Raw genomic sequence first — 13,332 nt, 5'->3', positions numbered from 1 at the left:
CTCCTCTGCTGCTAACCTCACTGTGCCTCGTTCTTGCGTGTCCCACCGTCGATGTCCTGGTCCATGTCCTACCTCTGGCTTGGAATGCCCTCCCTCCTCACATCCGCCAAGCTAGCCCACTTCCTCCCTTCAAGCCCTACTGAAAGCTCACCTCCTCCAGGAGGCATTCTCAGACTAAGCACCCCTTTTCCTCTGTTCCTCCTCCCCTAGACTATGTGTCAAGCACTGTTCTAAGTGTTGGGGTAAATTCCAGTTAGATAGGACACAGTCCCTGTCACTGGTCTCCCAGTTTAAGCAGTTAGTGTGGCAGCATCTTGAGACTGCTTCTTCCAGTAGCCCTGACCCTCTCCAAGATTGAGCATGTCTACTGCTAGTCATGGAAGCAACATGGGGCAAACAGCCAGCTGCGTGAGAGAGCATCTGGTTATCCAGTGGACAAACATTGGAGGAAACAGTGTCGGAAATGGGAATCAGGTGGCTGGGCCCAGGAAGGGTCGTGTTTCAGATCCAAGCTGGGGTTTTATGGGAGGTTGCCTGTGGGGAGGCCAAAAGGTCAGGTCATGCATGGGACAGTGATTTTTTGGCACCCTCTGAGCCGGGTCATACCTAGTTCTCACAAAAACTACGAATGAGTAATATTATAGTGGTTAGTGGATGTAGAATCCTTGATTCTGTGCCTGGATTGCCACTAAAATCTTGATGAAGGCATTTTAGCTTCTCTGCTGGTGTTCTGTGCCCCCAGATAAAATGGAAGTAAGGAAGAATCACTTCTGGTCTGTTACAGAGCAACAATTCAATTCCATTTCAATTCCAACTCTTATTATTTCTTCTCTACTTCTGGCAACTCATTGTCTGCTTCATTATACAGATTGGTTCTCCTGATTGTTATTCCCAATTGGCACTCCTTTGGCAGCAGAATAAGTCCTTGTGAAGCAGTCTTCCGAGTCATTCCCAAATATGAAATGGAGATTTTCTAACAGTTGATTGCATATTTACCTGCGAGGAAAAAACACAAGGCGTTTCTAAGAGTTAAAGTTAGAGAGAGGATTCTGTAGATTGCCATATTAAACAGCCATCATATTCAACAATCTAATATTTAGTTTGAATCATTAGGCTAAGAAAGAAATTAATGCCATTTCAGGTCATGGCTGAAGATTCAGGGAATTGAAAAGATTCTCAAAGCAGTTTCATAATGTTCTCAAACTATTGAGTGAACAAATCTAGAACAGATGCCGATCTTCCATTTTAAAAGACAGAGTAAAGTAAGGTAAATAGACCGAATGTCACAAACAGATATCAGCCAGCAGACTGACCTGCATTGTTTAGGATTTCGTATTTGTCATCAGCTCTCCTACTTTCTGTACAAGAATCCCTTCCTCAAACTTCTCATCCTGTGGTGAGCAGAACATTGTGTGCATTTGGGATATAACTTTTAATCTTAACGATGTCATCTGTGCAAGTAAGCTATTTTGACATTAAGCTTAGGGAGTGGTTTTTTCCTCAAGTGTTATGGTTATGGGAAAGACTTTCTTCTTGTGACTTTTGTTCAACACTGTTGAATCAGAATCTAGCTGGCTTGGGCTGGAGTGGTGGTGAATGTCCTCCTAGGTGTTTTCTCCCGGATGCCCTAGGTTGTCTGGTTAGTGCAGAATCAATCAGTCAGTGTTTATTTATTGAGCACATATTGTGCAGAGTGTTGTACTAAATGCTTGGATGGGTACAAGACATCAGGGTTGGTAGGCACATTCCCTGCCCACCAAGAGCATGCAGTCTAGAGGAATCTTACAATAGTATTTATAAAATCAGTTAATCAATTGTATTCGAGTGCTTTCTGTTTGTACAGCAACTGGGAGAGTACAGGGTAAAAGAGTTTTTGGACGTGTTCTCTTCCCATAAGGAGCTTACAGCCTAAAGGGGAAAATAGGCTTGTTATGCCAAGCACTGTACTGTACAAGATGCAGGATCCCATGTAGTGCTCACACTAAGAATTCTTGGAGCTAGGAAAGACAAGATCTGGAGTAGTAGTCACTCTGGCATGTATTGGAGTGGAATTTGCATTTCAGGACATGTTGACCAGAAGGCTACTGCAATCATTGGATTTTAGAGGAGTCTTCATCAGTATTGTGCTCAGTGGAAGGGTTTCAGTCTATTACAACTCCACAAGAGACTCATTAGACAAGTAACTGTAATTTATCTGTCTTTTTTACCCCAGGATAAAATATGGATAAATATAGTTTATACTGTAATGAGATCCCCATTGAAAGGGGAAGTATGCCTGTAAAATGAGTGGTGGTATTAGAAAGAGAGAGAGAGGTAGGAGGGAAGAAAAAGAAGGGATAGTGATGTGTGAGTTGTTTTCCTAACCAATATTTCAGCCTCCATGTTTTTCGGTAGAAAGAAGAATGAAAGCGATCAGGCATAGTAATATAATAGTAATAATAATTATGGCATTTGTTAAGCACTTATTGTGTGCCAAGCACTGTACTAAGCGCTGGGGTGGGTACAAGCAAATTGGGTTGGACACAGTCCTGGTCCCACATGGGGCGCACAATCTCAGTCCCCATTTTACAGATGAAATAACTGAGGCACAGATGAGTTAAGTGACTTGTCCAAGGTCACACTGCAGAGAAGTAGCAGAAATAGGATTAGAGTCCATGACCTTCTGACTCCAAGGCTTGTGCCCTGTCCAGAACATCATGCTGCTTCTCATATCTGTCTCCTGCTGTAGACTATGAGTTTGTTCGGGAAAGGGAACACATTTACCAACTCTGTTGTGTTGTACTCCACCAAATGTTTAGTGCTGTGCTCTGCACACAGTAAGCACTCAATAAACACCATTGCTGCTGCTGATAATTTTCTTTAAGAAATCAGATGTTTGGATAACACAGTTGCATATCTCAACCTAGTTCCACAGAAAGAGACTTAGAAAGTGATTCATGTATTTATGTGCTTGTGTGTTTATCTTATCATGATTTGAACAAAAGCACCTAAAGATTTTAAATTTCAGGATTCTTGGATTAAAGGGAAGCTGTACTCCTAAATTTCCAGCGTAAGTCCGCCTCTATAGCTAGCATTTTAAAAATGGAGCTTCGAGTACCTCACCACTGACTTTTCTTGCCCAACTCCTGCCTCTGGTTCAGAATGCCCTCCCCCTTCATATCTGACAGGCGATCATTCTCCCCACCTTCAAAGCCGTATTATTATTATTATTATTATTATGGTATTTGTTAAGAGTTTACTATGTGCCAATCATTGTTCTGAGTGCTGGGCTCACAGTCTTAATCCCCATTTTACAGATGAGGTAACTGAGGCACAGAGAAGTTAAGTGGCTTGTCTAAGTACATCTTCTCCAAGTGGCCTTCCCTAGTTCAGCCCTCATTTCCTCTTATCACACTCCCTTTTGTGTCTCCCTCCCGCATGGATTTACATCCTTATTTACTCCTCCCTCAGCCCCACAGCACTTAGGTATGTATTTGTAATTCATATTAATGTCAGTACGTCCCTCTAGACTGTAAACTTGTAAGCAGGGAACATGTCTACCAACTCTGTTTTATTTTACTCTACCAAATGCTTAGTACAGTGCTGTGCACACAGTAAGCACTCATTAAATACGAATGATCAATTCTAGTAGGTATTCTGGTAAATTTATCAGTTTGAGGACACTCATTTCCCTGACATATTTTATGTAACCAGTTATGTTACAGAATATTATGTAAACAATCCAATTAGAGGATGCATCCATTACACAGATTTTGACTTTATGGTTTTATTGTATCTCAGAAATTAAGCTTATTAAAAATTCATACTATGATTTCCTCTGCTTATGTAAATTGGCATCTTCCTCTGCTTATGTAAAGTGGCATCTTGGTGCAGTCAGATTTTTCTGCTTTTCACTCTTTTTTTTCTATCAGTTTTCTATGGTGGTAGAACTAATTTGTAAGAATGAATGTCTGCCTTTGTAAATATCCTGGTGGTGGAGGGGATTTCAGTACATGTTTTTAAGATTAGTGAAATTGAAGGCTGCAAGTCAATAAGTTAATGAAGAAATATTGATTAGAAAAAATTGTTAATTCAAGCAACCAGAAATGCAATTGCAGTAAAAATCTGAAGTTTAAAAAAAACCTTCCTAATCTTTTATTAATTCCTATATTTCAAAATTCTAAGTTATATATCGTTACAATTTTAGATGCCTGTCAAACGTGATACATGAAACCCTGTCAATGCCAGCTATCGTTAAATTTGACTGTTCGTTTTAATATCTGCCACAAACTCCCTTCCAATTTGGGAAATTTTCAAGTCAACTTACTAAGTACTAATGTTTTCCAATACATTAAGAAAACGTTTGATTGTGAAGTTACACTAGAAAAGGAATTTGCAATTTGTTATGGGTAGCAATCCCCCAATGAGAAGCAGTGTGGCATAGTGGATAAAGCACAGGCCTGCGAGTCAGAAGAACCCTGGGTTCTAATTCTGGCTCTGTCACTTGTCTGCTGTGTGACCTTGGGCAAGTCACTTCTCTGTGCTTCAGTGACCTCATCTGCAAAATGGAGAATAAGACTACAAGCCTCAGGTGGGACATGGTCTATGTCCAAGCTAATTAGCTTGAATCTACCCCAGTGTTTAGTACAGTGCCTGGCACATAGTAAGGCCTTAACGAATACTATTTTAAAAAGGAGAAAAGGAAGATACTTCATACAGTGCTCAGATTAAATCTATAATCTCAAATGTTTGGCTATGCTAAAGGCAACCCTTTAAAAACCTAGTTGAAACCATCAAGATTTCCCTTAGGACTCAGTTTTATATTAAACTGTGTTCCTTCAAGTAAAAGACCAGTGCTTGATCCTATGCCCTCCTGTGATGGTTTAATGATCTCATACTTGATAGAAAGGATTTTGTAGAGAGGGTTAATGGACCGGTAACAATAAAAAAATTAAATCCTGTTTACTTACAGGCCTGGTAGTGACAGCATTCCATTCCCCAAAATTGCTACATTTAATTAAGCTTAATTACCAACCTCGAAAATAAGTGGTTTGTTTATTATTGTATTCCTAAGAGAGGGTGGCTCCTGAAATTCTTGACAGAAGTGGTAGAGTTTTATGAAACAAGTATTGTAGCAATCTATGTTACAACACGAACACATGTCTTTTTAGAAGCATTGGTGGAAATCATTTGAGAGAATGGCTCTTATTTGAAGGTGGAGTCGAGGTAATATCATGTTTGCTGGCCTCAGGGAGGAGTAGGATGATGATGTCAACTGTAATGGGAAAGTAGCTAGAGGACTTTGTGGGGATCAATCAATCAATCAATTGTATTTATTGAGTGATTACTATGTGCAGAGCACTGTACTAAGTGCTTGAGAGAGTTACAATGCAACAGATTTAGCAGACACGTTCCCTGCCCATAACGACCTTCCAATCTGGAGGATATAACGTGTTTAGTTTTGTACATATTGAGCTTGAGGTGTTCACAGGAAATCCTTGTGGGGGTGGCTTGGAGTCAGTCAGTCAATCATATTTATTGAACACTTACTTTTTGCAGAACACTGTATTAAGCGCTTGGGAGATCACAATATAATAATAAACAGAGAGCGAGAGCTCAGCCAGCAAGGTAGATTTGATAGTCAACGGCATAGAGCTGGTAGTTCAAACCATGGGAGTGGATGAACTCCCTGAAGAAGAGGAGTGTACAGGGAGAGGGGGACCCTTTGTTCCCTCAGCTAAGGGGCTCTAGAGAGATGTGTGTTTGAAGAATGTTCCCCAATTCTCTCATTGCATTTTAATCAGGCATATTAGTGGAAACCGGTGTTACAGCAAAACTCAGTGTAATTCTCATCATGAAAATACTTTTAATTTATTTCAATTATGTGGTATTTGAGGGCTTACTGTGTGCCAGGCATTGTACTCAGCGCTGGGCTCGAAACAAGCATATTTGGTTGGGCACAGTCCTGACCCTAAGTCCCATGGGACACCAGGATGCCATAATTGCCATCTCAATGAAAAATTTAGTTAATTACATGTCAAGTGTTTAAAGCACATTTTCATTTGAATTGTGTATTTTTAGTTGCTAATTGTCATTCTGCTGAAACCTTCATCCTGATTCCTATTTTATTTTACTTTTAGCAGTGATAGAAATACTGATTTGGGGGGGGGGGGCAGGAGAAGTTCAAGTTTCTTTGGAAGTCTTTTTACAAAAAAAAGTGTATAATCTATTAATGAGACCAGGGTGGTTTCCAGGTTGGCAGAACCTATTGCATTAATTCTCTTAATTTTAAGAGCAGGGGCTTTGGAAGTCCATTCATGAAGAATTATCTGCCATCAGGAATGTTGGTTTTTGTGGGCCATGCCACTAGCAGTTTCTTAACTCCTTTTTGTTTCTCCTGTGGGTAACGTCACTGAATGAAAATTAATTACAGTACTGCCACCCTTAGTTTTCTAGCTAACTGTACATCAGTAGTTCTCTCAGCTGTGAAATAGCGATATTTCTCCAATTTGAAGTGGATTTTGTGGGGAGTATAGTGTGATCTCATTTTGTTTGGACTGGGGGTGGGGTTTGGGTGTTAAATTTGCATTTTAGGATTATGTACATGAAGTGCATAAAAATGTTGTAAACAAAAACATACATTCCTGGAAACCTGAACGATTTGTTCCGAACACACTGGTAATACGTTTTGACTGGCATTTTACTGAGGTGTGCCAATTTGGGGCATTGTTCTTTGCAGCTTGACTCATACAAAGGTGACTCAAAATTGCTTTAGGAAGTTTGCCTTGCACTTGGGTTTTTCCTGTGGAGATGATGCAAAACGCTGGGATGTCTTTAGGTAGCCTTCCTGAGAAGAAAGCATTTCTGGAAGCCGGGAATCCTACACCACAATGAATTTTTTTTTGAGATTAGTTTCAAGATTTGGATCAGATTTTACAATTAGACCTCACTTCCACCCCTTTTGTAAATAAAACACGTCAGTTATGTTATTCAGCACCAGATCTGCACTTGATACTGAAAATAATTTGTGTTGTTCTTTCCTCTTCATATTCCCTCTAGCCTTGTAAGCTCATTGTGGGCAGGGAACGTGTTTACCAACTCTGTTGTATTGTACTCTCCTAAGCACTTAGTATAATGCTTTACACACAGTAAGTCCTCAATAAATACCATTGATTGATTTACATAATCTGGTATACCCTGGAGGAATATCAGAATATGCACAGATACTCAAATGTTTAACTAAGAAAGGGCAGTTGTTAATTATGAAATTCTCAACCACCAATTACTTAGATACTCATCCCCCTCTTCAGCACTTATGTATGTCCTTAAATTTGATTTCTTCCTCCTACCTGTAATTTATTTTAGTGTCTACATTTCCTGCTGGATTACAAACTCTTTAAGGTCAGGGATCATGTCTACTATATTGTACTCTCCCAAGCACTTGGTTCTGCACATGGTAAGCACTCAATAAAATGCTTTTGATTGATTAATTAAAATCTCCTCTAGCTAACCTTCCACTGGAGCAACAGTTTCCTTTCTCTGACTGTGCTTTCTGGTGAAATCGAAAGTAGTATTTATTGAGCACCTGCTGTGTGGAAAGCATTGTTTTGGAATGTGCTTGGGAAAGTACAATATAGTAGACAGTCTACTCAATGTCTTAGGGCATTAAACAGCTCATTGAGTAGGAAGAGGGAGGAGAGAAGCAAATGACATGGAAAATCTACTTTAATGGGTAACCAGTGTCTGAAAATTTAAAAGTAGATTTCCTGTCTATTGTATTTCTTCCCCAGTGGTAATGCATATTACTAGGAGTAAATCAAGCGATCCTTTGGGAAACAGGATTTTACAATTGTAATGGCTGTGTTAGCACCCCATGGAAACCATGAATTGCAGTTAGTGCTACTAAAGTTATTTACATTATGCACTTTAATATTAACATAGCAAGTCCTGTGCAAGCTAAATTAGAGCAGGTGACTGTTTCATTAGTTTTAATTGAGTAGCCACTGAATATTGAGCACTGTACTAGGCTCTTTGGAATACACAAAATCTCCGCCTCAAGGAGCTTAAATATGAATGCATTGTAAAAATTCATTAAATTATAACTTATTATTATTTATTAATTTATTAACACCTACTATAACTTATTCGTCCACTATAAATTCATTCACAGTTAATGTATACTAATGTCTGTCTCCCCCTCTAGACTGTAAGCTCATTGTAAGCAGGAAATATGTATATTGTTGCTTGTACTCTCCAAAGCGCTTTGTCCAGTGCACTGCACACAGTAGGCACTCAGTGAATACAATTTATTGATTAATAAATTATTTTACATATTTATAATAAATATATGTAGAAATAATTTATTAATGTCTGTCCTTGCCTCTAGACTGTAAACTCATTATGGGCAGGGAATGTGTCTACCAACTCCATTGTATTGTTCTCTCCTAAGTATTTAGTATAGTGCTCTGCACACAGTAGGCACTTTGTAAATACCACTGATTTATTGAATGATGCCTTGTTATTCTTTATCCTATGAGGTGTCAGGTTCCCATAGCTGCTCAAAATTTATACAAAAATTCCAGTTGACGTAGTCATTATATTTGTTGTACTTGAACCAGTATTGTTTGGCCAACTGAGGTATGCCTACTAAGGTAAGTTCTGGATATTTTAGTTATTGCAACCTTGATCAGCTATCTTTAGCATTGGGAAAGCCCTTTTTCATAATATTGAATACCAGAAAAGCTCTCCTGGTTCGGCCCTTGCCTTCAGCTATGTGAGTGGAGATGAGATGTTGTTCTGCTCTGTTTTCAAATCCTGTCTGTTTCTGGGTTAAGGGTTAAATTCAGATGCACTCAGGTGGAAATAAAAAGATAGTGTGTGATTTGAAATGAATGAATAAACTCAGGTAAAAGGAAAAATGCCAATTGGGTATCGGTAGTATAAGAAAAGGATGTGAGAAACAGGAAATCTAGGACACCTAATATCATGATGCCAAGTTTCAAAAGACATGTAGCCAAAAGGATTGGGAGAACAGGCAGAACATGGGGTTTTTGACATTTAAAGCATGAGTGGCTCATATCTTTTGAACAACAGGAGAAACTAGCAGGTATAAATATTATGTGGGAAAATAGAAACACAGTTGTTTAGCAGGAGAGTGGGAAGATGGGTTTGAAGTGATGAAAAGATCTTAAGAGAAATGGCAGAAAGGTCATCTGGGAAGTGGTGTAAGTTTTTGTATTGTAAAATATGTAAATATGATATTGTCTATGCACCTCAATCTGTGACCTTTGGACATTTGATATTTGCCCCACTCCCAACCCCTCAGCACTTATATGCATATCTTTAAATTGTATAATTACCTATTCATATTAAGCTCTCTCTCCCCCTCAACTGCAGGCTCATTATGGGCCGGGAATGTGTCTGCTAATTCTGTTGTATTATACTCTCCCAAGCATTTAGTACAGTTTTCTGCACGTAATAAGTGCTCAGTAAATGAGATGCATTTTGGAGGCTAATTTTTAAAATTACTAGAGAGTTCTCAGTCCATGCTCTCAGAGCTGATGATTGAGGTTCTCCTGAGTGGGCCTTCTGCTAATTCTTGCTTGCCTATTACCAATTTTGATTGCTGCTTGTTGACTCTCTTGTTCACCTGCCATCTGCCCTGATAGCTGTTGGTTGACTCTGTTTCATCGTAACCTCCATCTGGGGAACGAGGGACAAGATTGTCTTCTGTTTTCTAGGGTGCACATCCCTAGGGCTCTACCAAGCACTGGTAATCTAGGAGCTTCAGAGAGTTGGGCTCAGCTGCCCATTAGGTGCACAGGCAACACAGAGAGAGCGCTTATGGGATGACTGACTTCGTGGGTAGGTCCCTGGAGCTCTCAGGATTGGTGACATCGTGTGACAAGGACCGGGGGCAGTTGTTAGAGAAACAAGGTATGCCTGTATGATATGCGGGTAAGGTCTGGGGTCCATAGAGAGCCAGGCCACTGACCTATGCACTCCCGGCATTCTCTTCACCACTCTTCCTGATGCCCATCTCCCCCAAGGACTTAACCCAGGCAGGGAAGAATGCTAGAGAGTGCTCAAGATGTAATGTGGCTCTCTGGAATCCTTATATTTTATACCATAGGGGCTTGCAATGCCTGAGGGGCCAAAGGGTCTTTGACCACCAAAACTCATTACCCTTGTCATTTTAATTGGGCAAAAGCATTTCACATTTTTAGCACTAAAATTTGATTACCCTGAATAATTCTGCTTCATGGGGGTACTAGTTAATCTTCGTAATTCCTCGATTACTCTTTTATGTTAATGAAATGTCGTATTTCCGTGGTTCATAACCCAGCAGTGGAGTAGTTTTTACAAAATTATTTTTTGTCTTGCACTTCAGTCATGTTCCTTCTGTGACTGTTTTAAGACCTACTTCTAGGAACTGTAGTATTCCAAAGGAAATAGGTCAAATTTGGTACGTTTTGGGGGATCATCATTTAAAAAAATGATATAATAATAATGACAGCATTTACTAAGCACTTACTATGTGCAATGCACTGTTCTAAGCGCTGGGGAGGTTACAATGTGATCAGGTTGTCCCACGGGGGGGCTCAGTCTTAATCCTCATTTTACATATGAGGGAACTGAGGCACAGAGAAGTGAAGTGACTTGCCCAAAGTCACACAGCTGGCAATTGGCGGAGCCGGGAGTTGAACCCATGACCTCTGACTCCAGAGCCCAGGCTCTTTCCACTGAGCCACGCTGCTTCTCTACATCGGACTGCCAATGTACACTCGTACTTGGCAAATTTTAAGAGAAGAGTTAGTATTAGAGCACTCCTCAAAAGACATGGAATTTTTACATTCTGAATTGTTCCCTCTGAGATAGAACTTCTGGTTTTTATGCGTGTGCAGGAATAATACTGAGTCCATTATCTTATAATGAAAAGTCCTTTGGTTTTTTCATTTGTATTTTTGTTGCCAAATACCCCAGTCAACTACCTCAATTATCATAATTAATCTAACTTCATTGTATTCCTTCATCACAGGGTTCCGTGTGACAATTGGTCTTCTGTCAATGGTTGCAGCTGCATGAATTTCAGTTGCTGGCTCATTGTGGCCTTGAGTTGGATTCAGTTTAATCAGTAACGCAATGTGCAATCTCTGACCTGGTGCAATATATGAAGGCCCTTGGAACAGTCAAAGCTAACTGGATGACTCTTTTCTATTGTGCTGTTATCTTCCTTAGTGACCTATAACAGTCATTGGATCAACAAGAAGTTGGGTGTCTGATGTAAGCTCCTTGTGGGCAGGGAACGTGTTTATCTTGTACTCTCCCAGGTGCTTAGTACAGTGCTCTGCATACAGTAAGTGCTCAGTGCTCTTCTAGACTGTGAGCCCGCTGTTGGGTAGGGACCATCTCTATATGTTGCCAACTTGTACTTCCCAAGCACTTAGTACAGTGCTCTGCACACAGTAAGCACTCAATAAATACAATTGAATAAACACGATTGATTTTAGGCCTTGCAATTTAATCATTGAATACCTCAACACAAGCAGGTGTTCCACAATATCCAGTGGTGAAGCTGAACGATTAAATAACTCAAATTCAGTTTACTTACAGAGTGCTCCCGTCTTTCACAGCACGGGGCTAGGAAAATTCATCTCTGGAGGAATGAAAAGTTTCAAAAATGTGTTTGGTCAATTCGAATCTCAATCTCTTTCAGATCGAACGGCATGACATGAATACCCTAAGCCTGCCCCTTAACATTCGCCGTGGGGGATCAGATACCAACCTCAACTTCGACGTGCCCGATGGGATCCTCGACTTTCATAAAGTGAAACTCACGGCAGATAGCTTGAGGCAAAAAATTCTGAAAGTGACCGAGCAGATCAAAATTGAGCAGACATGCCGCGACGGCAACGTTGCGGAATACCTGAAGCTGGTGAACAGCGCTGACAAACAGCAGGCTGCACGCATCAAGCAAGTCTTTGAGAAGAAAAACCAGAAGTCGGCTCACTCCATCGCCCAGCTGCAAAAAAAACTGGAACAGTATCACAGAAAGCTCAAGGAGATTGAACAGAATGGATCGTCCAAGAGCTCCAAGGACATTTCCAAAGATCCTCTGAAGGATGCTCACGGCAAATCCCGAACTTCTGGCCCGGGTCTGGAAAGTGGCAAATCGGGGATGCCAGGCGTGTCCCTGACCCCTCCCGTGTTTGTTTTCAGTAAGTCTCGGGAGTTTGCCAACCTGATACGCAACAAGTTTGGCAGTGCAGACAACATTGCTCACTTGAAAAACTCCCTGGATGAATTTCGGCCCGAGAGCAGCTCCAGAACCTATGGAGGCAGCGCAACCATTGTGGCAAAGCCGAAGTACGGCAGCGACGACGAGTGCTCCAGCGCAACTTCTGGCTCGGCAGATAGTAACGGGAACCAGTCCTTTGGGGCGGGAGGGACCGGAACGCTGGACAGTCAAGGAAAGCTCACGATGATCTTGGAAGAGCTGAGAGAGATAAAGGAGACTCAGGCCCAATTGGCCGAGGATATCGAAGCTCTCAAAGTCCAGTTTAAAAGAGAATATGGGTTTATTTCTCAGACCTTGCAAGAGGAACGATACAGGTATTTCCTTTCAGTTGTCCTGCTTTATTAGGATTATGTCAATAAATCCATCGATAGTATTTATTGAGCTTTTACTCTGTGCAGAGCACTGTGTACTAAGGGCTTGGGAGAGTACAGACAAGGACTTTACAATCTAGCCAGGGAGACACACAAAATTTAATTACAAATAGGGGGACGCAACCAGACTTACGGTATATGCATGAGTGCTATGGGGTGAAGGGAGAGAGGGGGAAAGAGTATCAAGGGTTTAGGTGATGCTAAAGTGGAGGTAAAGGTGGAAGTAGGGTTGGGAGTTGAGGGCACATAAATTGATTCAAATGTGTGAATTCATAGGTGTATTTTAAATTAAAAGGTTTTTTGTAGTGATATTTGTTAAGTGCTTACTGTACTGACTGTGCCAGGTACTGTACTAATCCTGGAAGAAATTCAATATAATCAGGTTTGACACAGTCCCTATCCGACAGTGAGCTCCCAATCTTAGGTGGGAGTTAGAATTATGTTGTCTTTCTTCAAAGAAAAATATAGGTGGATTTTTCTCAGCATGGCCTGGAGGAAAAATCCTGGCCCTGGGAGTCAGATGGACCTCGGTTCTAATTCCGGCTCTGCCACTTGTCAGCTATGTGACCATGGGCAAGTCACTTAACTTCTCTGTGCCTCAGTTACTTCATCTGTAAAATGGGGATTAAGATTGTGAGCCCCATTTGGGACAGAGGCCGTGTCCAACCTGATTAGCTTAAGCAC

The 13,332-nt window shown here is 40.8% G+C and overlaps 1 protein-coding gene across 2 annotated transcripts in view; it reads left to right on the top strand.

The window, feature by feature from the left end:
- Positions 1 to 13,332, top strand: part of TMCC3 (transmembrane and coiled-coil domain family 3) — a 63,357-nt gene that overhangs the window by 38,157 nt on the left and 11,868 nt on the right. For both annotated transcript variants that reach the window (XR_005453880.1, XM_038756503.1), the window contains exon 2: positions 11,696 to 12,591. Coding sequence is in view for 1 of the 2 variants with exons in the window: in XM_038756503.1 (XP_038612431.1) it covers positions 11,696 to 12,591 (896 nt within the window). In the remaining variant the exon portion in view is untranslated. The remainder of the gene's footprint in view (positions 1 to 11,695; positions 12,592 to 13,332) is intronic.

The sequence above is a fragment of the Tachyglossus aculeatus genome, chromosome 14 (assembly GCF_015852505.1).
Source record: "Tachyglossus aculeatus isolate mTacAcu1 chromosome 14, mTacAcu1.pri, whole genome shotgun sequence".
Lineage (NCBI taxonomy): Eukaryota > Metazoa > Chordata > Mammalia > Monotremata > Tachyglossidae > Tachyglossus > Tachyglossus aculeatus.
Note: the sequence above shows the minus strand (reverse complement) of the source record. Positions and strands in the feature narration are given on the sequence as shown.